Source organism: Morus notabilis, unplaced genomic scaffold (assembly GCF_000414095.1).
Source record: "Morus notabilis unplaced genomic scaffold, ASM41409v2 Scaffold57, whole genome shotgun sequence".
Lineage (NCBI taxonomy): Eukaryota > Viridiplantae > Streptophyta > Magnoliopsida > Rosales > Moraceae > Morus > Morus notabilis.
The window spans coordinates 495,730-520,300 of record NW_010357689.1 but is presented as its reverse complement, the minus strand read 5'-3'; the positions used below and the strand labels follow the sequence as shown (position 1 = coordinate 520,300).

The following is a 24,571-nucleotide window of genomic DNA, read 5'->3' as shown; positions in this document are numbered from 1 at the left end:
TAAGGCAGATAACAATATATATCCCAAATAATCTTCACATTTCTCAATTGAATAAGAAGCATAAACTAATCATCATTTACATTACATGTATTTTAATAATTATATGAGATACATATTTTTCATTAGTATATACTGAGAAGACTATCTTCACATTTTTCAATTGAATAAGAAGCAGAAAGAGATAATACAAAAATAGAAATGGGAAAATAAATAAATAAACAAATAAACAAAACAGAAGACAATACAGTCTAAAAAAATTCGATAGAAGGAAACATTAAACTATCTGTAATATTTAAAAAACACATAGTAATAATAAAAGCTTAGAAAAATGAATTAAGTATTAAAAAATTAGTTTAGGTATTAATTCTCTATTACTACCAATATATATCATAGATAATTGAGAAATGACTGAGTAATATCTTTGGCTACCAACTAAATTATTTGCATACATCTCAAATAATCTAGCAGAAACAGGAGAAGAAAGAAAATAAATAGATAAGGTAAGAAGAAATCAGAAAAAAAGAATTAAAGCAGAAAACAATATGAGACAAAAAGTAATATTCAAAATGTGATGAACAATTGCAGACAACAACAGTGATAAAAAATGAATAGAATAAAATAAATTGTATACAAAAACTGTAACTAACAAATCTTATAAAAACTAAACCCAGTGATAACAAATAGGAGCAATAACTTTAACATTAAAAACTTACCTCTTGATAGTAACAACATGATTAATAGTAACATCATTATCACAACATAATAAAGTTAAGAGATAAATTTACAAATGAACAGATTCATGTAACCGATCTTATCAATATAATAAATAAGTCCTCTAAAATAATAAAGAAACAACTGTAAAAATAAATAAATTATTACCTCAGTTAAAGAAGAACAATAGAGAAGCAGACCCAGCAGGACAACTAAGAGTCCAAAATAGAGAGAAGCAAACAGAAAAATCCACTATTGAAAGCTGATCAAGGCAAATAGATGAACCAAAGATCCAGAAGACAGTTACAATGAGAGTAAAACCTCAATACTACTAAAATTTCTAAACGAAGGTATAAGAGAATGTATTATAAAAGTTGGAGAAGGAAAACATATAAAAAAAATAGAAACCGTAATAATGAGATAAAACACAATAGTTATGTACAAAAAGAACAAATTTTTGATGGAGCACCGATAGCAATTGTTGGGAAAAAAATATCAACTGAGGTAATCATTAGTCAATAGGTGTCACGAAGCATGAAAACCACCGAGAAACCGAATGAATAATATACAGACAGTAAAAATTTGTGTTTACGAAATTACAGTAAAAAAATACGTGTCAAAACAATATTATACATATTATAACAATGTAAAAACTGTCTAGAAACTGAAAGAAATAACTATATCAAAAATTAATCTAGAAGATAAGAGAAGCAAATCATTGAAAGCATAAAAAAAGGAAAAAAAAAATCAACCAATAACATCATAGACAAAAACCATAATAAAAAAATAAAGAAAATAATTTTCTTTCCAAAAAAAGAAAACAACAGATAAGCAATGTAAAAATTGTCTACAAACTGAAAGAAGCAACTATATCAAAAACTAATCCAGAAGATAAGAGAATCAAATCATTGAAAGCGTAAAAAAAACAAAAGAAAAAAAATCAACCAATAACATTACAGACAAAAAGCATAGTAAAAAAGTAAAGAAAATAATTTTCTTTCCAAAAAAAAAAGAACAGACAAAAAAAGAAAAAGAGAAAATGTTCTCTGAACAAAAAGGATAAAAAAACCTAAAAAAAAGGGAAAGTAAAAAATTTTGTAAAGAAAAAGGACAAAAAAATGCAAAAAAATGAAAAAAAAAATTGATTACAAAAGTGTTTTGCAGAACAACGAATCAGAAGAGATCTGCAAATCACTAGAAGAAAGAACAAAAGTAAACCAAAAATAAAAACCGAAACAAAACCCATAAGATTAACTCATATAGTACATAACAAACCGAAACAAAGCCCCAAAAAATCTCAAAGGGAAATTTTTTTTAGAAAAAGAACCCTAAAAAACTAAAAATACCTAGACGGCAAAAAAGTGGAGAAACAACAAAAATTTTCAAAAAGAAGCTCAGGAACATAAAATGGAGAAAATGAAGAGGACGTGTGAAGCAGAAGAACGCATGAACAAAAGAAAAAAGGAATCATAGAACAAATCCGCAAATCACTGAAAGAAAGAACAAAAGTTAACAAAAAAAAAAGAGTCGAAGAGAAAATCCCTAAAACCGCAAATCACTGGAAGATTGATAAAATTTCCAGAGAAAGGAAAACCTAGAAACTCCACCGAAACATAACCCAAAAGATTAACTCATATATTACATAAGAAACCAAAACAAAGGCCCAAAAAATCTCAAAGGGAAATTTTTTTTAGAAAAAGAACCCTAAAAAACTAAAAATACCTAGACGACAAAAAAGTGGAGAAACAACAAAAAAAATTCAAGGAGACATAAAATGGAGAAAATGAAGAAGACGTGCGAAGTAGAAGAACGCATGAACAAAAGAAAAAATGAATCATAGAACAAATATGCAAATGACTAAAAAAAAAGAACAAAGTTAACCAAAAAGAAAAACAAAACAACCTACAAACTACACCGAAACATAACCCATGACATTAACTCGTATATTACATAACAAACCGAAACAAAGCCCCAAAAAATATAAAATAAATTTTTTTTTAGAAAAAGAACCCTAAAAAGCTAAAAATACCCAGACCGCAAAAAATGTAGAAGAAACAAAAATTTTCAAAGAAAAGCCCAGAAACATAAAATGGGGAGACGGCAACAAATGAAGAGACAACAAAAATTTTCAAAGAAAAGCCCATAAACATAAAATGGGGAAAAGCATGGAGAACGATATTAATCCCAAAAACCTCACGAAGAGCAAGAGAGAAAAAAAGGGAAAAAATAAATGGACTGAAGTGAAGAAGTCTAGAACGTTCACAATGAGAAAAGAAAGGCAAACCGAAGGATAAGACAAAAAACCCAAACAAAAACGAAAACAAAAATAAGAAACTAAGGATAAAACAGTAAAAATAACTAAAAGGACTAGGACTGGCAATCCGGGTAGTGACACGACAACACGACTTAAAACCCGCACGAAATTAACGGGTTTGGGTTTATCATAAATAGGTACGGGTCAAAATTAGGTCGAACCCGTAAAACACGATTAAATAACGTGTCATTTTCAAGTTGACCCGCCAACCCGTAATTGACCCGCCATAACCCGTTTATTAAACGTGTCATATGTGGGTAACACGAATACACAACCCGTTTATTACCCATTTTATAAACAGGTTAATAAATAGGTTAACACGACTCATTTATCACCTATTTTATAAACAAGTTCATAAATAGGTTAACACAACCCATTTATCACCCATTTTATAAACGGGTTGACAGGTAATCAATGGGTTGACACGACACGTTTATGACCTGTTTAATAAACGGGTTATTCGTGTCGTGTCGTGTCAACCTGCCAATAAACGGGTCGTGTTTGGGTTTTGTATTTCGACACGATTAATAAACGGGTCGTGTTCGTGTCAGATCTATTCGTGTCAACTGAAGGGGTTAACACGACACGAATACGACCCGTCAACCCGAATTGCCACCCCTAAAAAGGACGCAAACGGTATAAAAAAGGCTTGAACAAAAAGAAATAGGGGCAAAATTGGAAAGTAACTATTCTTAGAACAGTAACTCCGGTGCCTCCTTTAGTAGTATGTATAATGTGGTTATTTATTTATTAAATAATTTTTAATGGTGTATTTGATGTGATTAATTTTTATTGATTTATGGATTTAGAATTATTTTCAGTTTATACGTGTCTTTTATGAGAAAATATTATAATGAGTTATGAATCACGATCTGAATTATAACACGGATTCTTACTCTAAACGCACTATATTTCTAAAAAAAAAACCTTTAATTCTCATGCCACTCGACAATTTATTATGAGATGTTTATTTCAAGGATTTGTCACTAATTTTAAATTATATTTTTAATTTTTTATAGTATTTTTTTCTTATAAAAAATGTAAATTTTAAAAATTAAAATTATAAATTATGATTCTAAACTTATAAGCTAAACATTCCATTAAGTTATAGACCAAATTGGATGGAAGAGAGGGTGTTTTGAACTGTTTTGTATATATTGGGTCTCGTTCACTTCGCGAATTTGAGTTGAGATGTGACATTTTTTTAGAGTTTTTTACTGTAATAGAAAAAATTAGATGTGACATTTTTTAAAAAAATTTTACTGTAAAAACTTAAAACTGAAAACTCAAATCGGTAAAATGAACAAAGTTCTTTTTTACTGTAAAAACTTAAAACTGAAAACTCAAATCGGTAAAATGAACAAAGTTAAAGAGATTTTAAACTGTTTTGAAAAATTATGGGGTATTTTAAAATAATATAAATATTTCGGGGCATTTATGAAAATATGCCTAAAAAAAATTCCACTGGCTAATTGTCAACTAAATATTTAACTGATTTTGAGGAAAAAAGTAGGAAAAAAAAAAAAAGAATCGAAGAAAAAACTGAAAAGCCCAAACCCATATAGATCTGCTTTGCTTTGCTAGCTTCTCGCCTCCTTCAAACCTTTTCCCTCCTCCTTCCAGATTTTATTCTGTTTTTTCAGCTCTTCGGTCGTCACAGGTCAGCTTTCTTTCCCTCATTGTTTCTTCTCAATTCGATTTCGGATCTGATTTTTTTGCTTTCTTTTTTTTTTTCTATTCGTTTTTATTACTTTTTTGGATTTCATCTTTGAATTGAATCGTATAAATTTATTGTAAAACCTCGCAAGATTTGGATCAGTTCCTTGACTGTGAATATGGGATTCTTTGTTTTTGAGAGTTTATCAGTTCTAGATCTGTTTATCGGTTGCTCCTTTGTGTATTTGAGGGAATGATTTTGGTTCCGTACAAAACCCTAACTAAACGTACGAAATTTCGGGGGTTAATTGCAAGTTTTTATCATAAATGGAATAGTTGGTTGAATTTTTCCGCGATTTGTTGTTTTTATGTAGCTCCGAGTTTTCTTGAGTCCTGCATTTTCATTGCAACTTTTGCAACGGCAGCAAATTAGGGCTTTTCTTCTTATTAAGCTAATTTGTTAAAATGAGGATTGTATGTTTCCTTATTTTGGGTCTGCTTCGTTGAAACGTTAGTAATTATATGCAGAATGTATAGTTATGGAACTTGTTTGTGCGTATTGGACTTGATTGAACTTGAACTTAGAAAGAGTTTATTGGCAGGTTGTGAAGCCTCAAAATCGAATGGAGGGAGTAGGGGGTGATAGTGCTGCTGCGGCGGCGGCAGGTCCGGTGAACCAATGGGTGCACGATGTGTCGAGGCTTTTTCAGTATTATTTGGACAAGAGTACGCCTTACGCGATGTATAGATGGATTGGAACTGTTGTCTTGTTTGTGATTTATGCCGTGCGGGTCTATTATGTTCAGGGCTTTTATATTGTCTCTTACGGGCTGGGGATCTATCTGCTGAATCTGCTAATTGGGTTTTTGTCGCCATTGGTTGATCCGGAGTTGGAACCTTCAGACGGGCCTTTGCTGCCTACAAAGGGTTCTGACGAGTTTAAGCCGTTCATTCGTCGACTTCCTGAGTTTAAGTTCTGGTAAACTAAAAATCTTTTTCCCTGGTATTATTTAGCTGATATTACTAGACTTTTGCGCTGCAATGATGATTGATCTTCTCCTTGTATTCTTTGAGGCTCTATGGCTTGTTGGATCTGTTAACTTTCATTTTTACGAGTTGTTTTTTGTTATCCTTTGCTGCTGATGCTTTACTGTGGAAATATCTGTCACTGCGAATAAGAGTGTGTAAGCGGTGATGGGAGTAAAAGGCAATAAGTATAGCACTATAATTAATATGCTATACTTTGGGATCTTTAAAAAATGGGCTTATTACATTGACCCCCCCTGTGTTTTGTTAAAATAACAGAGACACCCATGTGTCTGAAACTAATCACGTCAACAACCCTAGACTTTTTAAAAAAATTACACGGACACCTCCTCCGTTAGTTGAGTTACATTGACCCCCCCTGTGTTTTGTTAAAATAACAGAGACACCCATGTGACCGAAACTAATCACGTCAACAACCCTAGACTTTTTAAAAAAATTACACGGACACCTCCTCCGTTAGTTGACCGTGAGTTGACTGTCAATTTTGACTGTTAAATTTTTTAAAATGCCAAAAAACGCCCCTCTTTTTACCATAAATGTTTCTAAGTTATACATTATAGTGGAAAAGACGTTTATACCCTTATTTAGCATAAAAAATGAGTTTAGTTAATTTTTACACATTTATAACTATAATTTTCACTCTAATAAAAACAAGTATTTTTTTGATTTTTTTCTTCTAAAAATCCTTTGTTTTAGTAATGTTCTCCATCCGCTAAACTAGCGTATTAAATTAAAAACCATTTAATATTTGGTGTATTATTAGGACTAACTATATTATAATGAAAATTAATTTAATTGAAAGAATAAATTAAATTGGACAATTTTATCCTAATGATGAAACAAAAATGGTTTAAATTAAACTTAAAACATTAATTACAAAAAAAATATAATACAAAAAAATTAAACGCATTAACTTTTTTAACATATTTTTACGTTAACTCTTTAAAAAATATTACAACACATCCTGACACAATTTTTTATTAAAAAAATCAAATAAAAAAGAAAGAGAGCAAATTTAGCACAGGGGTAGTTTTGACATTTCTCACTAAAATTTTACAGAGTTTCAGTCAGGAGGTGTTGCTAGTTGCTGTTATGAAATTCGGTTAAGGGGGTATCACTGTAATTTTAATAAAACACAAGGGGTGTCACTGTAATAAGCCCTTAAAAAATATCAGAATGACAGTGAATGGTTTGGATAATGTTACTATCCAATTTGGCTTTCCAAATTGCTCATCAATGTTTAGAAGATCGGATTACGGGTCACAGATCGGATTACGGGTCACTATTTCCATCTATTCCTGCTATATTTCAGTGTTAGAAGCCAGATCTTAGCCTTCACACGTTGTGCTGATTGGTTTTGGCAGCTTTTCTTTCTCGGTAGATTGCTTATTTTAAGTAGACGGCTGTATGAATTTTCTCTCTCTTCTTTTTCCATTCGTAACTGAGCTTATGGTATTTTCCAGAACATGCCTATTAAGTATTAGTTTCTTGCTTTTCATTTTGAGTTTGTAATTTGAAATTTTCCAGTGCCCAATCACCAGTTACAACTCTTCTATAAAGTCCCTGTGAAAACGTACTTCTATGTTTTTATGCATCTAGATGCCCGAGTCAATATTAAAAAGACGTAGGTGGTATTTTCAGGATTGCCAATTTCTGAAAAGACGTAGCTTGCCTTTCAGATTTGTTTTCAGGATCTGCCAATTTCTAGGATGCTAGTTGTGTCCTGTAGGCAACAGATTCTTTACAATGAGTCTCTGTCTTAGGTATTCTAAGAAGTGATTATTATTATTATTATTATTACTACTACTACTGCTATTATTTTTATTTTTATTTTTGTACTACTATTATTTTTATTTTTGCTCTGAAGAAGTGCTAGTTATTTAGATGATGAGGATCATTGTAGTCAAGCTAATATCTGAAGGTACTCTAATCAGTTTTCACCCAAGGATGAACTACTATCCCAAGATTATCTTGGAGTTAACATAAATTATATGTTCCTAGGTGGTATTGCTTTTCACACGTGAATGCCAGATATGCTTAAGACTACTAAAATTGCTCAGCTAATGAAAATGAGGTGTATTACCTGATCGGGACTCTTACGAGATGCATCTTCTCTTGTTTTATTGAGGCGAGCCCGGATGCTTGATAAGTGAATAGGGGTGAGATTAGCTAATGAATTGGTTTTTGAGTTGACGTTTTGACTGGTGGTAAAAATTGGGTTCTGTAGGCCCTATTGCCTTGTTGTTTTGTACCTTTTCTTTTTCAGTGTTGGAGCTGTTATGTTAGGGTAATGTTTATTTCTCAGGACGATTTCGTTGCTGTGACCCATGGATCTTTCTGGGGGCCCTGTTATTTCCTTGAGTTTTATCTTTTGGCGTTTTATTCAGTTGGTTGGATGTAATAAAGCGATATGGGGATGAGCGCCTTTCGAACAATAGGAACCATTTCTTGTACTTTTGCCTGTTCCTTTCACGAGTATCCTGAAGATGATATTTTCATTTTGTTGCATTATTCCAGGTACTCCTTCACAAAGGCTTTCTGCATAGCATTTGTCATGACCTTCTTTTCCATGTTTGATGTTCCTGTATTCTGGCCCATCCTACTTTGTTACTGGATTGTCCTCTTTGTCCTCACAATGAGGCGCCAAATTGCACACATGATCAAGTACAAATACATTCCATTCAACATTGGGAAACAGGTGAACTTCGTATGCTTTCAAATCTTGATTATTTTTGCCTCCATTAACAGTCATTGTGTCACTCTCGCTATCCTTGATTATTTTTGCCTCCATTAACACAGTCATTGTGTCACTCTCGCTATCGCTATAGAAATCATTCCCTATGATGAAATCATTGCACATGAAAAGTGACAGTATGACCTTTTTTCAATGTATACAGAAATACGATGGCAAAAGAATGTCCTCGAGTAGCAGCAACAGCCGTGCGGACTGAACTGAAGCTTGGCAGTTTCTAGAGCACATAGAAAGTACCCAGTTGGGGGAAAAAGAAATATAGGCCCTGAGAAAATTCATGACAATAGAATTCTTTTAAAAAGGACATGCATTTATGCTATGGATTTTCATGTGCACTCACAAATTTTTAAGTTTGGTTTATGTAAGCTTTTATATTATTTATGTACACGTTAAGATTCAGTTGCAGATTTGTGATAGTTGCCGTCGGTCTGTCTGCACGATGTAGGAATATTTTGGCCCCATGGTGCGTCACTCTTTGATTTGATTAGCATTCAACAGTTACAATTGCAGAATTTTTCTTTTTTTTCAATTGAGTTGTTTCTTCCGATTTAGTAGTTCATCTCTCTCTCTCTCTCTGTTTTTATTTTTTTTTATTTTTGTACAGATTATTTATTTTACAAGAGAAGTATAAAAATCAAACTTAAACATTTTCGAGATATTTTCTATGCATTTTGAGGAGAAGAAAATGACTCGAGGAGAAGGCTAGAATAGAAGCCTTAAGGGAAACAGTTATAGGTTTAGATATGAAATTTAAATATAAAAATTAGGAACAAATTTAAATTTTAAAAAAATTTTGGGTTAAAATATAATTTATGAAAATTTTGAGGTTAAAATGTAATTTTCAAAAGTTAGAGGTCAAATTGTGATTTTTAGAAAATATAAATTTTCTTTTTGCCCATTCAAATTTTTGCAGTTATAGGTTTAGATATGATCTTATGTCGGCCCGATTTCTATTTTCAATGGTGTCTAATCCCGACCCGATTTTTATTTTCAGTGGTGTCTAATTTCGACATGAATCATTGATTCGGTACGAAATAATGCAACACTATATGCTAAAAATGAGTCTTATTCTATAATACGACATAAATCGTATTAATTTACTATCTGTATTAGTTTATACAATATAATGGTCACGTTAAATGTTGTATTATTTATTATTATAAAATACGGTGTTTTAATATGACAAAACAAACGTGTTTAAAAAGTAAAAACAAAAAAGATTAAAGACTTAGGCTGAAATTGATCTCGTTTTTATTTTTTTACGTTTTTCGAGAAAAAAAATGAAAACGTTTTCAAAACGGCATTTAACGCAATAAAAACAAAAAATGGAAATGAAAACGATTTTTTAGTTTAGTGTAAAATGAGAGAGATATGAAAAACAACTTTTAGTCATTTTTTATTTTTTGTTTTCGTTTTCTCCTCTCTCGAGCAGAGAGAAAGATATACATTAATGAGTTTTTTATATTAAAAATAATCTCTTGATAAAACTACCAAACGCATTTTTAAAAATGATATTTATCTGAGATTGAAAATGTTTTCATTTTCATTTTCATATAAAAAATAAAATCATATTTATAAGGGTACTTTTTTCTTGAAAATGTAAAGGTGTATTTTTGGCATTAATGGAATTTCAAGAACTAAGGATGTTCTTATAATTAAGTTAGGCTAAAGGAACCTGATATCTATAAGAATCAGACCTTAAAAAAAGAGATTTTTACTGTAGGACTTGGAAAAATTAGTCGGTAGGCCTCTATTTTCTAATGATCAAAGTATTCAAAATTATTTTTTAATTGTTATGTAACTTTTTTTTATTTTAATGTGATTTTGATTAAATTTACGGTGATAAATGGATGTTCTTATAATTAAGTTAGGCTAAAGGAACCTGATATCTATAAGAATCAGACCTTAAAAAAAGAGATTTTTACTGTAGGACTTGGAAAAATTAGTCGGTAGGCCTCTATTTTCTAATGATCAAAGTATTCAAAATTATTTGTTAATTGTTATGTAACTTTTTTTATTTTAATGTGATTTTAATTAATTTTACAGTGATAAATATACACTATTAATAAGACCCTGTCATATAAGAATTTTAAAAAATAATAATGTTATAAGACACCTTAACACTATCCACTAATAAAAAGTGAGTTGCGTATGCGTATGCTGTGTTCTTAAGTATTTTTCTTTAAAAAATAAAATATACACTATTAATAAGACCCTGTCATATAAGAATTTTAAAAAATAATAATGTTATAAGACACCTTAACACTATCCACTAATAAAAAATGAGTTGCGTATGTGTGTCCTTAAGTATTTTTCTTTAAAAATAAAAATAAAAATAAAAATGAGAGATGTTAGTGTAATTTTACCTTTTTAAGAGGACTGCATTAGGGTACTACAAACCCGGCCCATTTCTCTGCTAATACGGCCATAGGGGAAAAGAGCCTCCTCTCATCCCTAATTATAACCCTCTCAAAGCCCTATAAAGCTTCCATTTTTTCTTCCTTCCAATCGAGAAACCGCCATTGGAGCATGGGTAAGGTGAAGGGAAAGCATCGTTTGGACAAGTTCTACCACTTGGCCAAGGAGCACGGCTACCGCTCCAGAGCCTCATGGAAGCTCGTCCAGCTCGACGCCAAGTACGGCTTCCTCCGCTTCTCCCACGCCGTCCTCGACCTCTGCGCCGCCCCCGGCGGCTGGATGCAGGTCGCCGTCCAGCGTGTCCCCGTCGGCAGCCTCGTCGTCGGCATCGATTTGGTTCCGATCGCCCCGATCCGCGGGGCGGTCGCCGTCCAGCAGGACATCACGAAGCCTGAGTGCAAGGCCAAGGTCAAGCGGATTATGAGCGACAATGGCTGCGCCGCCTTCGACTTGATCCTCCACGACGGCTCGCCCAACGTCGGAGGCGCTTGGGCTCAGGAGGCCACCAGCCAGAACGCCCTCGTCATTGATGCCGTCAAGTTGGCTACTCAGCTCTTAGCTCCCAAAGGAACCTTCATCACCAAGGTAATTTTAGCTTTTTGTTTGTGCAATTTGTTGAATTAGGTTATCGTAATTTTTTTGTTTTGGTTATTTGGAAATGACTAATAAAAAGCTTTATTTGAAACAGAAATTTTAGAACTTTTAATTTGTAAAATGACTTCTGAACGACTTAGCGCGACTACTGTTTACACAGCTGGATCGCTCAGTGTAAAAATGGAAAATTTACGAAATTTATTGAATTAGGTTTTTGAAGTTTTTGTTTTGGTTGTTTATTGAGATGGATTGGATAATTTATTACTCTTTAATTTTGGTAGTTAAATATAAAGGAAAGTTGGGATCAACCAAGTAATTTGGCTAAGCTTGTGAGTTAAAATTTGAATGACGGGTGGGAGAAGAGTAGAATGCTGTGGCAATAGAGCTCTCCTTTGGATATTGCAAAATCTATTTACTTTCTTAGGAATTAGAGAAAATAAACCAGAAGTGGTAGCATTTTGTTATTTAGATGCATTGTATATTTGATAATTTTGAGATGTGGCTATAAGTGTAACTATCCTATCACAGTGACAGGAATGCTGAGTGCTTTTTGTTGTATTGTACCAGGTCTTCCGGTCGCAAGATTACGAGTCAGTCAAGTATTGTCTTTCAAGGGTATCATCTACTTTTTAATAAACAAAAATACATATTGATAATTTAATTATGTTGATTTCGATGGCGCAGTTTTTTGATATTGGATCTTTGCAGTTGTTTGAGAAGGTTGAGGTGCACAAGCCAGCCGCTAGTCGTTCCACATCTGCGGAGACATATCTTTTAGCTTTTAAGTACAAGGCTGCTGCAAAGATTGATCCTCGCATTCTTGATGTGAAGTATCTATTCCAGGGATCTATTGAACCTCCGAGAAAGGTAATTGTCTTTGAAAAATAACAACTTAATGATCGGTTTAGTACAATTATTTAAGCATTGTTCTTGAAATATGGATGTTTTCTTATTCTTCTATGTCCATGACATAGGTGGTGGATGTACTTAGAGGAACAAAGCAAAAAAGATTCCGCGAGGGGTAAACTTTATCTTTACATCTTATTTTATTGAATTTCTTAAATTTTTTACTGAGCCTGGTGAAAGATATGAGATGACTATCAATGTACAATTGTTGGAGTTGCGCAGTTGATAAAAGTAGGCAGGTATCGTATTTATCATTATTGTTCCTGATTAGGGTTTTATTACAGCTATGAAGATGGGGACACAACTTTGAGGAAAGTGTCAACAGCTGCAGATTTCATTTGGTCTGACAGTCCTCTTGAGATCCTTGGTTCTGTTACTTCCATAAGCTTTGATGATCCGGCTTCTTTGCCCATTAAGGATCATGCGTTGACAACAGAAGAGGTATTTTCATATTGTTTTCTTGCTTTGATTTTTTCTTGTCTCATCCAGAATTCTTTTCTACTCCGTGAGAGCTTAAGCGCTTGGATCAAATTCTATTATCTGTCAGGTTAAAATTCTATGCGATGATTTGCGTGTCTTGGGGAAACAAGATTTTAAGCACCTTTTAAAGTAAGAATGGGAATTTTTTTCGTTCTTTGTATTTAAATATCTTTTCTTGTTATTGCTGCAGTATGTTCCAACTGCATGCTTTTATCTGTTGTTGGCTTTTTTTCACTGAGAGGAGGTACCTCTTTAGTATTATCTTTTGGGAACTTCATTGAGCGGATGCGTTCCTCTGGTTAAGACACTTTCAGACTCTCTCTCTCTTGATAAATATGGTTAACATGCTCAGAAACTAATTTGCATATTGCACCTGGACATCTCAATGTACTTTTACGTTTATAGTTTCTACACTGCACCCCCCTAAGTTTTCAATTCCTGTTTTTTTTTTTTTGGATAATCGAGGTGGCGTATACACATAAGAAAGGCCTTGGCTCCCTCTGGGAAGGCTGAAGCTTCCATTAGTAAAGACGTTGAAACTGATAATAAGGAAAATGAAGAGGATAAACTACTTAATGAGATGGAAGAGCTAACACATGCTATGGAGCGCAAACAGAAACGTAAGAAAAAGCTTCTTGCAAAGAGACGAGCTAAGGTTTGGTGCCGTATATCTTTATCTTCCTCTCTTTCTTTCATGCGCATATGCACACAACACACACACTTGATGGAAATATCATTATAATACATTAATAATAGATTCAGCTAATAGTTGTTCTCTTTCTCTCTCTCTCCCTTTTTTTGGCTAAAGAGCTGATAGGGTTTTTATTAACTAATTAATTAAGTATGAATTCCTATTTGTTAAAAATATATACAGATTCCTTGTTTACAGAAGGATCTGTGAATTTTCAGTTAAGAATAACATGATTGTAGAGGCGGAATATTGTACTTGATAATTTTTCAGGGTTCTCACTATTAGTAAATTCTTGCCTCCTTTTGTGCCTAGACAACTTATTTGCCTGGCTTTTGCATTGCTTCCCAGTATTTCATATGGGATAGGTGTTGTCATCGACTCTCAACCTTGTATTATTCTGGAGACTGGAGCATTTCCTTTAGTTAATACAAAATTGTTTTCGTTATGAAGCTCTGAACTTTGCCGTTCTAGCATTGGAATTTGCTAAATGATTGGTTGCTCCTTCATAATTTGGTTGTAGGATAAGGTGCGGAAGATGCAAATAGATGCACTGGAGGACGGTTACATTGACAATGAGTTGTTTTCTCTCTCTGCCATCAAGGTATGATTTAACTTTACTGCAGTCTACGATAGTCTTTGCAATCACCTTCATAATTTGTTATTCATTGCAGAAACTTATTGGGTAAGTTGTTTTTCTCTGATCTCTTGGACAAGGTTTTGAATAATGTTTCATTTTTTTTTCCTTTTTTGTGGACATAATTACAATTCTATAATCAAACATAAGTGTTTACCCTCTCCTCACCTCCTCTTCGCTTTAAAGTTGTGATGTGCTGTGAGAATATTGGTGCAACCTCTAGAACATAAGTACCGTGTTAGTTGTTTGATGCAATGTATACATGCTAGTGTTTTAGATGTCTTTTTGAAGGGAAGTGTATTCAATGTTTGTATTTTATTTCTCACACACTCAAGGTCGTTCTTCCCTGCTAAAGGTGCATTCATGTTGAGTTTTGCTAACAATTAGAGGAACTGGGAATATACACCAACACCACATTATTTTTAGTTCTTTGTTTTTATTCTTTCTTCTCAATTTCTTTTTGGGTGTTGTATGATTTTCCTTCAGGGTAAGAAAGATCTTGTTGCGGTTGATTCGACGGAATATGATGAAGAGAATGGGGACGCAGGTGATAGTGATACTGAAGAGCCCCGTGAAGAGACCCAACAGGGATCATTGAGTGACATAGACTCTGATGAAGAGCGGAGAAGGTTGTTTCTCCTCTCCCTTGTTGAGGCTGAGCCTTATATTAATTATCACTCCATGGTGTGCCTTTGTGTTTAAATATTTTACTCTGATGCAGATATGATGACCATATGGAAGAGCTTCTAGATCAGGCTTATGAACAGTTCATGTCCAAAAAGGAGGGTATTACAAAGCAGCGGAAGCGTGCAAAACGATTGCGTTCTGAAGACATTCTTGAGGTAGGGAGCTCCTGTTTTTGTGTTGGTTTGCAGGTAAAAAAATATCATCACATGACTACATGAGTCACAAACCTCGTCAATTTGTTTAATCTATATATACATATATATACACATATTTTGGGTTGGGGACTGCAGGGTGGTGGTGGTGGTGATGATGAAATCGTCCAGCCGGACTATGATTCAGATAAAGATCATGGTGATCAGGAAGCTAATCCTCTCATGGTTCCACTTGATGACGGAGAAGGCCCAAGTCAAGAGGAGATTACAAACAAGTGGTTTAGTCAGGATATCTTTGCTGAAGCTGTGGAAGATGGAGATTTGGAGAAATCTGATAGTGAAGACGAAATGAAGGTTGACAGGCAGGAGAAGAATCTTTGTTTGCCTGAAAAGACCAAGGAAAAGTCAGAAAACCGCGCTGTGGCTGTAGTGTCCAATTGCCCTCAGAGTCAAGCTTCGAATAAAGATGATTTTGAGATTGTCCCTGCTCCGGAAACAGATTCAAGTGATGACTCATCCGATGATGATTTGGACGATGAAACAAAAGCTGAGATACTAGCTTGTGCGAAGAAAATGCTAAGGAAAAAGCAGAGGGAGCAGATGCTTGATGATGCTTATAATAAGTACATGTTTGATGACGAGGGCTTGCCCAAATGGTTTCTGGAGGAAGAAAAGAGACATCGTCAACCAATTAAGCCTATAACCAAAGAAGAGGTTGCTGCTATGAGAGCACAATTTAAAGAAATTGATGCCCGTCCCGCGAAGAAAGTGGCTGAGGCCAAGGCTCGGAAAAAGCGGATTGCCATGAAGAAGCTTGAGAAGGTTCGTAAGAAGGCAAACATGATATCAGACCAGACAGACATTTGCGATCGATCAAAGAGGAAGCAGATTGAACAACTATATAAGAAGGCAATGCCTAAAAGGCCTAAAAAGGAATATGTGGTTGCAAAGAAAGGAGTTCAAGTGAGGGTTGGCAAGGGTAAAACTCTCGTTGATCCACGGATGAAAAAGGATCTTAGAGCACAGAAATTGGCTAAGGCGGGAAAAGCCGGTTCAAAAAAGGGAAAGAATGCCAAGTTCCAGAAAGGCAAGGGGTCTGCAAAAGCTTCGGGAAAGAAGGGAAAAAAGGGTAACAAAGGAAAAAAGATGGGCATGCATGAATAAGCAGACGATCAGACAGGAAAGTTGAATTATTTGAAAGATAAACCTCCGCAGAGTTTTTAGTGTTTAGTTTTGCCTACAATTTTGGTGTTTTTCTTTTCTTTTTAATTTGTTTTTTGACGGCCGAAGGTGGGGGTCTTTCCTAGCGTTCTGTTCTTTATAAAGTTGTAACAAAACAATCCTACTTATTTAAAATATAATGGAACTTCTCCCTTACGAGTTATGTGTTCATTTTTTTTTTTTTTTTTGAATAATTTTGTAATTGAAACGGGCATATTCCTTTCTGTGTCGTATTGATTTTGGTTTTGGTTGTCTAGCTAGCTACCTCCAGATTTTGGGCCACCCATTGAACTCTGAACAATTTTTTTTTTTTTTTTCTGTGGCATAAAATTGTATAGTTGTCGCTTAGTTTAACGTTACGTACAACATTTAGAGGCTCAATAAATGGCTCTCAGTTGGGCACCAAATCACGGATCCATTCTATCCTTAGTATAGTTGCTCGGAAGCAATAAAGTCGAGAATGAAGACTTCAGCTTTGAAAGAAATTGAAGAATTCACCCTATTCAAAGCGCACACGTTCTAATAAGTCTAAAAACTATCACATTTCAAAGTTCGGCGGTTAAATCTATAAAGCACACTATGTATGTTTTAAAGTTTGGGAAGCATATTAATCCAAGTGACAAGTTAAGGAAATTTCGTGGAACTTACTCAATTTTGTCATGTGTTATTGAAATGTATTTGGTACTATGTTTTCATGAGTAAGACACGTACTCGTTATGTTTTGAGGGAGGTTTTAACATGACTTATAAAACACGGACAACAATATTAATGCCATTTGTAAAATCAAGGCAATAAACGTATCATTTCTAAAAGTTTATCTAGTAGACAATAAATAAATGAACTACCGAAAATGTCTTATTTTATATATATTAAAACTTTCAATTCTACATGTGATTTTGACAAAATATAACTACTAAAAACTAACTCTTATCAATAACGAGAAGATCCTATTAGACAGAGACCCAAAAGTTGGGTGCAATGCAGTATTATTTCAATAAACTAAGGGACGGATTTTTTATAATGCCATTACGAATTTGTCCGTGATCACGTTGTCTCGATTAGCCTAACAACCAAAACATAGTCGGACCATGTTGGCAATCACCCAAAACATCGTAAAAAAATGACGTTATAACCTCAAGGAAGACCATGAAAAGTGGAAGAAGAAAAACTCAAAGAAGCAGACATATTACACAGCTTTTTTATTTTTATTTATTTATTTATTTATTTTTTTCAGTTAGCTAAAGATTACATTACATACTCGTGTTTGCATGAATTCAGCACTTCACATTAACACAGTTCAACTGCGAAAGCAAAATACGAGAGAGAACAAAACAAACAATCTCGGGCTCAAGCAAGATATAGAATACGGAGAGCCTAAAGCCACACTAACATATTTTTCACACAAGCCTGAGAATGATCAGCCTATTTATTTATTTACTTCTCAAGGTTGGTGCATATCTTCTCAAACAATAAACAAGCAACAACAAGAGGACTCCCGAATCTCTCAGACGAATTGATTGAGGTACTCATCCACGGTTGTGTACTTGACATCGGGATAGAGCTGCGAAGCTTCCACTCCGAACGAGGGATCGATCTCGAAGTTTGTATGATCTCCCTTCACAAAAACAGAGTGATTGATAATATCACGTTCAGTGGAATCGGCGCCTCTGCAACAAAAAACAAAAAAAAAAAGGATGGAAGACTCATCAGAATGAACTTCCTATGCTCTAAAAGTCTGGAAAAAGAGCAAAATGCTATTCAACACAAACTCGGAAACCTCACAAACCTTGAATATTCTTGAGAACTTGTTCCTCCGAAAGGTGCTCCTTTACAAGGGTTTTGCCAATCTTCTTCTCCCACAAAGACACAAGCTCGTTAAATGAGATGATGTTGGCCGGTGGCCTAATATAGAGGGTCTTGTTCAAGGTCCTCGGGTCGTCCGCTGCCCTAATTGTGTACGTTCCAATGTCCTCTTCCTTGTTGAAAATTGCTATACAAGAACACAAAAACAAAATGAAACCAATTAAGGCTTAGTTTTAAGAGAGGTAACAGAAACTTTGCAGTTTGCCCTCTTACCATAGAATTCTCCCCTAACTTTTCAGTTAATAATTTTGGTAGCTTAACTAAAATTATGCCTGTGGTACGTAAACAAGCGAAAATGTAGAGGCTAAGAATTTTTTTGGCCAATTGTGAGATAGGTAAAAAGGTTCCTTACTAGGAGTACGCATTTCAAATTTTACTAAACTTTAATTGAATAATTATTTTTAATAGAACTTTACGCAGGGCATATAATAATACTTTACCGATAGGCTAAACCGCTAGATTTGTATCACATTCTGTCAAGAAGACTCCGGTACATCTTACTTAGGGATGTGCATACTTCCCATTTTTCAGCCATCAGATGATAAAAGAAACAATCCCAGCTGTTAAACAATAAGAGATTTTTTTTTTCTTCAACTAAGACATCGCTTTTAAGAAGACTCATCAAACAACTAAAAAAAATGAGAAACATGTACATTCCAATTTTAGGATATACCATAGTCTTACTCATATTGATATCCTAACAATTACGAAACAATAAATTTTAAAACTTGGATTGAGCAAGGACTTAGTGATTTCCTCACCTTTGGGGTTTCCATCACCTAAGATGATAGCTTTATCTCTTGGAGGAGCAGTAGCTCCAGGCTGTGCCAGAGTGGGAAGAAAGTAGCCTGCAAAGAAGTTGGACGACACGTACGTGTACGGAATTCCCTCGGCCTCGATAGCTCGCCGGATGTGCGCCTTAACCGCAAACGCCGATTTTGCTGGCTCAACAGCATGCGTGCGATCCACATCGTTACCAAATTCCGAAGGGAAAAACCTCTAAGCCCAAAAAAAAAAAAAAAAAACTATTATAAACAAACACCTTTTTAGTTACAACTTTTTTAACAACAAATTGTATAACTAGTGATTTGGGAAAATGACTCTTTTTTTAGTAGGAATTAAAAAAATATATATTATAAATCTAAGGCTATTTTCTTAATAAATAACAAAGTATAAACCATATACTATAATTTCCCTTTAAGAAAGTAGTGATCTAAACATAAATAATTATAAAATAGAACGAGAATTTAGTAAATTTAGAACCATATACCATATACTATAATTATTTAGTAAATTTCTCCACTTCGTTACTATTCCTCACTAACTTACTAAAAACTAACTATAGCTCGTATAGTTTTGACGATTAAATCCTAACTAGGGTTCGTACAGTTTTCACAAATTTCTCAAAAAAAACTTAAACACAAATTGACTATCAAACGAATCAAACCGAGAATTACGAATCGTTTAATACCTTGACATTACCAGCTTCTTTGATCGCAGCGATGATCTTAACCTGATCGGGAATCTGACCGTGACCGACGGTCGAGATCACGACGTCGACCTGCTTGATCGCCTTCACCAAGCTTCCATGGTCGTACAGATCGCCATGGACGAGCTTCACGCCCAAAGACTTGAACTTGTTGACGATCTCGGCCTTGTCGGGGCTCGAGAGAGTGGATTCTCTCACCAGAGCGAAGGTCTCGTGGCCGGACTTTGCGCTCGCCTCCACTATGAACTTCCCGATGTACCCTGTTCCCCCGATGATCAGGATCTTGCTCTTTGATGAAGCCATGATTCTGGTAAATGGACGGTTGTGATGAAATCAAGCGATTGGGAGACCCGGAAGGAGAAATACCTATAATGCCGACAGCATGAGAGCTCCTTCACCATTTATAGGAACAGAACTGGTTAATGCTATTTCTTTGCGAGGTTTTTTTTTTCTCTCTCTCTCCATTTTGGATTGGCTAAAATATTGTTGGAAGGAATCGGGACACAAAGTGGTCCAGGTTCTTCTTTAAATTCTAGTCACGTGTCAAATTTCTGTGGTTGATATTGAGCTTTATAATTTTAGGGCCGTTTAGTTCGTTGATTCGAGTTTTTAATTCGAGTTGAGATGTAATTTTATATTAGAGTTTTTTACTGTAGTAAAAAAGTTAGATGTGATTGTTTGTGAGAGTTTTTTACTGTAGCAAAACTCAAATTCTAAACTCGAATCAGCGAAATGAACGGGGCCTTAGTTTCTTCCTAGGTGTAGTGACTCTTTCATGATGTAATACTAGGTTTTTTTTTCTTTTTTTTTTAAAGTATAATTATGTAAAAAAATAAATAAATAAATAAATAAAAGAATAAAAAAAGAAAAGTAGATGCTTCTAGGTGAGTTCACTGTCCGTATGGGCCTGTTCACTTCGCTGATTTGAATTTGTAGTTTGAGTTGAGATGTGATTTTATATGAGAACTTTTTACTGTAGCAAAAAATTAGATGTGATTGTTTCTGAGGACTTTTTACTATAGCAAAACTCAAATCGGTGAAGTGAACGATGCTTTATTTTATAGGTTCCAATTATTGTTAAAGTATTCCTATGAATTCTTTAAAATTTTTTAGCTTTATGTTTTTTTTTTTTTTTTATGGTCTCTTACTTTGTTAAGGTTATGTGTGTAAATATATATTTGGGATAATCCCATTGTAATCTCATTTTAGTCTTAATTTTTAAAACATCTAGGGCTGACAATTTAAGTAGCGACACGACAACACGACTCGAAACTCGCACGAAATTAGTAGATTTAGGTTTACTATAAATAAGTTTGGGTAATAATCGGGTTGACATAATTAACACGATTAATAAATGAGTTGAGTTAGGGTTGGCCGCCTAACACAAAGTGACACGAATTGGTACGATTAATTATATGTGTCATCTGTAATATAATAATATGTGATATAACATGAAAGTTTATATGACAAATTAGATAAGAATAATGTGAATTTTAATATTTGTACGTAAAATTCATTTATTTTTCTTAAAGAAAAAGATAAATTGACCAATAAATATGTTAAACCCGTATTGACCGTGTTAAATAAGTTATTATTATATTAGTTATTTATTCAATATATTAATTTAAACAGTTTATATGGGTTGACACGATTAATACGATTAATAAATAAGTCGTGTTTGGGTTGATATTTTTGACACGTTTAATAAACATGTTGTGTTTGGGTTAATATTTTTGACACGATTAATAAACGGGTTGATACGAACACGACCCACTAACACAAATTGCCACACTTAAAAACATCCCAAAATGAATCTCTAATTTATACAATTATCCAAAATTATAAGTCTTTCATCCAATCTACTTTTAAAATATTGACAAAAAAGGACACATGAGGACCATTTGATATTTAATGGAGTTTAATTTTGTATTTTATGTATTAGGGAACGATTATTAAGACGGAAACTAGGACTTTTTTCCATTGAGATTTTAACAGATGTATGGAGAAAAGGACTAGTTTGAGGCAACTTGTAGTTTGTGGACTCATTTTTAGATGTTTAAAAATTCAGAGGCCAAATAGAATTTGGTTACAGTTTGAGGACTAAATATTGGAACTAGCCCTATTTTTTTGAACTTGGTTTGTGTGATAGTATTTGTTCCCATAAAACAAATATAGGTTACTATAACTACATGGCACGAGAAAAGCGTTTCAAAGGATTTCCTGAGGTAGCGCTTGTTCAATAAGCCAAATTTGCTAAAATAAGTCTTGGATGCCTCAACTACCTGCGGTGGTGGCATAGTGACAAAGATGCATGCCTTTAGGGTCTGTTTAGTTTATTGATTTGAGTTTTTAATTTGAGTTGAGATGTGATTTTATGTGAGTTTTTTTACTGTAGTAAAAAAGTTAAATGTGATTGTTTCTGAGAGCTTTTTACTGTAACAAAACTCGAATTCTAAACCCAAATTGGTGAAATGAACGGGGCCTTAGTCTCCCTCATTCATCATTTGTTATTCAAATCTTACATCATCACAGAAGGAGTTCCGGCTATAAAAATGACAATGCTCGCTAATAGGTGAGTATAAGGGGCAGGGGTAGACAAATGAAATCTGGGTGCGTTTGGAGCAAGAATTTGTGTTATGATTCATATCATAGTTTGTAGTTCATTATAATATTTTCTCTCACAAAAAATACACGTAAATTGAGAATAATTTTGAATTATGACTCTGAATCCATAACTAAACATCCTCTGAGTTGTGAACGAGACTTGAGATGAATTAAAATTAATAGGCCAATAGTTTACATAAGTTAATAAATAGGCTAAATTACTGTTTACGTCCATAACTTGTCTAGTTATGAACTATAACTTGACAAGTTATTATCCATAATTCACGATTTTTATCCATAACTTGTCTGACTATGAACCATAACTTGACAAGTTTGTTCATAATTTATCTGACTATGAACCATAACTTGACAAGTTATGACTTATTAATTTCTATAACTAAAAGTTAACTTATATATTTTCTTAAGCTTTTTATATTGGCATATTTTCTACTATTTCTGAAATAAAAAAAAATGGGACTTTTGTCCAATAGGAAAGTGAATTGGGCCCTAACACAACAAAGAGTTGAGCCAACCTTATACCCAGCTAATGAGTGAGTGAAAACGGTTAATTTTAGTAGAATTGTGATGCAGAGCAAAAAAAAAAAAAAAAAAAAAAAAAAAAAAAACACACCGATAGAATCAGATCATGTCAGACGAAAAATATGATAATTTAATGGAGGTTGAAGAAGATGTGACCTTTAAAATTATGTGTCACGCAGATGGGGTAATTTTTTTTTTGGATTATTTATCTTTTTATACCCTATGTTTTAGATTTTCTTAAAAGTATATTTTTAAACTTTGATTGCTATAAATGTATACTATTAGAGTACATTTATTAGACAAATATGTGCCTTTTCTTAGTCAATACTTAATTTTGACGTCTGAAGTTAAAATTAACCTTAATGGTAATGATCATGGTTTTTAACTCAAGCAAATGTACACGACTAGATCACTCCATTAAGGTTAATTAATTGACTGTAAAAAATTTAAAATCAAGTGTTGACCGTAAAAAGGTACAAACTTGCCTATAAATTTAATCTTGAGGTATATATTTGCAACACTTAAAAATATGGGTATATTTTTTTAAGTAATTCTACATAAGAAGGTATAAAAGATAAATAACTCTTTTCTTTTTTCATACAAAACACCAAATGCTCCATAATTTTATTAGACCAAAATATTATTCTCAATATCACTTTTGTTTATGAACTTCTAATTAAACAACTCATGGTCGTTGAGGCTTGAACTTTTGTTAGTGGCAAAATGCTCAACTTTGTCAACTTTTGGACAAAGAATGACCCATAAGATGCATTACAAACTCAAATAAAGCTGACAAAAACAAAAAGAATGAATTTTTATGGTGGAGAATGCTATTTTATTTTATGAATAGCAACTATGAATTAGCTTTTTAACGCTTAAAATTATGCAATATTCACATTAAAAATTTACAACATGTCACGTAGATTTAATTCTATTAAAATAGCCTAGAGTCTTAAAACAAATCACGTGGAAGCATCATGGAAAAACCATGGAAAAGTGGAAGAGGAAATCCTAAGGAAATAGATACATTAGTCAATACACTTTAATTTTCTATGATTTCGATATTACAGTTCAACTGAGAGAGCAAAATGAAAGAGAGGAGAACAAGTAGTCTCGGCTCACACAAAATGAGGTTGTTGGAATTGATTAAAGAGGAGAGCGAAAATGAGCGGCTGTGATGAAATCAGGTAAACGCGCTCTCTGTCTCCTCTCTCTCTCTCTCTCTCTCTCTGTTTTACATGATTCTGTGAAATTGGACGGTTGTGATGAAATCAAGCGATCGGGAGACTTGAAATGAAAAATATCTATAATGGCGACACCATGAGAGCTCCTCCACCATTAATTTACTGGAACATGTCAAGGTTGTTGATTTGTCAAAAAGGATTTTGTAACATCGTTGATTTGTTGATATATTTTTCTCATTTCGTCCTTGTAATGTTCTAAAGTAACGTCATATTTGTTACTTCATCATTTATCTTTTTGAAAATACGATTCTATAAAAATCATTTTTTTTTATTGGCGAGAAAACATTCACTTTGCCCTTTTAATTAGCAAACTCCAGTTAGTTAGATACAACACGTTGAAGGAAAAACAAAAAAATAAAATTTTTGAAGAAAAATAAAAAAACAAAGTACCAAGTGCTTATGATCGAAAAATCAAAAACGTCAAAAGCTGAATTCGGCACATATTTTGATTGCTAATTCTACTGGTCTTGAAATTTGTCCATTTAAAAATAAAAACTTGTTTTACCAACATGTGAAGTTCGTTGGGAGGCTAACAAACTCTCTTTTACTCTTATGACCTGCATTGACG

The 24,571-nt window shown here is 33.6% G+C and overlaps 2 protein-coding genes and 1 pseudogene across 3 annotated transcripts; 2 read left to right on the top strand and 1 right to left on the bottom strand.

The window, feature by feature from the left end:
• Positions 1 to 4,525: 4,525 nt before the first annotated feature.
• Positions 4,526 to 9,004, top strand: LOC21401534 (protein RER1B). The gene is made up of 4 exons (XM_010090638.2): positions 4,526 to 4,685; positions 5,284 to 5,660; positions 8,246 to 8,426; positions 8,626 to 9,004. The coding sequence occupies exons 2-4, from the start codon at positions 5,305 to 5,307 to the stop codon at positions 8,677 to 8,679; spliced, it is 591 nt and encodes a 196-aa protein (XP_010088940.1). The 5' UTR covers positions 4,526 to 4,685; positions 5,284 to 5,304; the 3' UTR covers positions 8,680 to 9,004.
• A 1,920-nt stretch (positions 9,005 to 10,924) lies between these two features.
• Positions 10,925 to 16,442, top strand: LOC21401533 (adoMet-dependent rRNA methyltransferase spb1). Of its 2 annotated transcripts, none has more exons than XM_010090637.2 (11): positions 10,925 to 11,483; positions 12,060 to 12,107; positions 12,201 to 12,359; positions 12,467 to 12,513; positions 12,683 to 12,839; positions 12,946 to 13,007; positions 13,344 to 13,533; positions 14,090 to 14,170; positions 14,690 to 14,832; positions 14,925 to 15,045; positions 15,181 to 16,442. In XM_010090637.2, exons 1-11 carry the CDS (start codon positions 11,010 to 11,012, stop codon positions 16,204 to 16,206), a joined length of 2,508 nt encoding a protein of 835 aa, XP_010088939.1. In that variant the 5' UTR covers positions 10,925 to 11,009; the 3' UTR covers positions 16,207 to 16,442. The 2 variants fall into 2 exon arrangements, with proteins under 2 accessions (XP_010088939.1, XP_024030102.1); XM_024174334.1 differs by having other exon boundaries at positions 14,925 to 15,078.
• A 1,016-nt stretch (positions 16,443 to 17,458) lies between these two features.
• LOC21401532 lies at positions 17,459 to 20,046 on the bottom strand (annotated as a pseudogene).
• Positions 20,047 to 24,571: the final 4,525 nt, after the last annotated feature.

Bases quoted from the DNA above. Each gene is read 5' to 3' on its own strand.
- LOC21401534 (XM_010090638.2), top strand. From the start codon at position 5,305: ATGGAGGGAGTAGGGGGTGATAGTGCTGCTGCGGCGGCGGCAGGTCCG. The intron at 5,661-8,245 runs GTAAACTAAAAA...GCATTATTCCAG, and splicing joins CTTCCTGAGTTTAAGTTCTG to GTACTCCTTCACAAAGGCTT. The intron at 8,427-8,625 runs GTGAACTTCGTA...CAATGTATACAG, and splicing joins CATTCAACATTGGGAAACAG to AAATACGATGGCAAAAGAAT.
- LOC21401533 (XM_024174334.1), top strand. From the start codon at position 11,010: ATGGGTAAGGTGAAGGGAAAGCATCGTTTGGACAAGTTCTACCACTTG. The intron at 13,008-13,343 runs GTAAGAATGGGA...TGGATAATCGAG, and splicing joins GATTTTAAGCACCTTTTAAA to GTGGCGTATACACATAAGAA. The intron at 14,833-14,924 runs GTTGTTTCTCCT...ACTCTGATGCAG, and splicing joins TCTGATGAAGAGCGGAGAAG to ATATGATGACCATATGGAAG.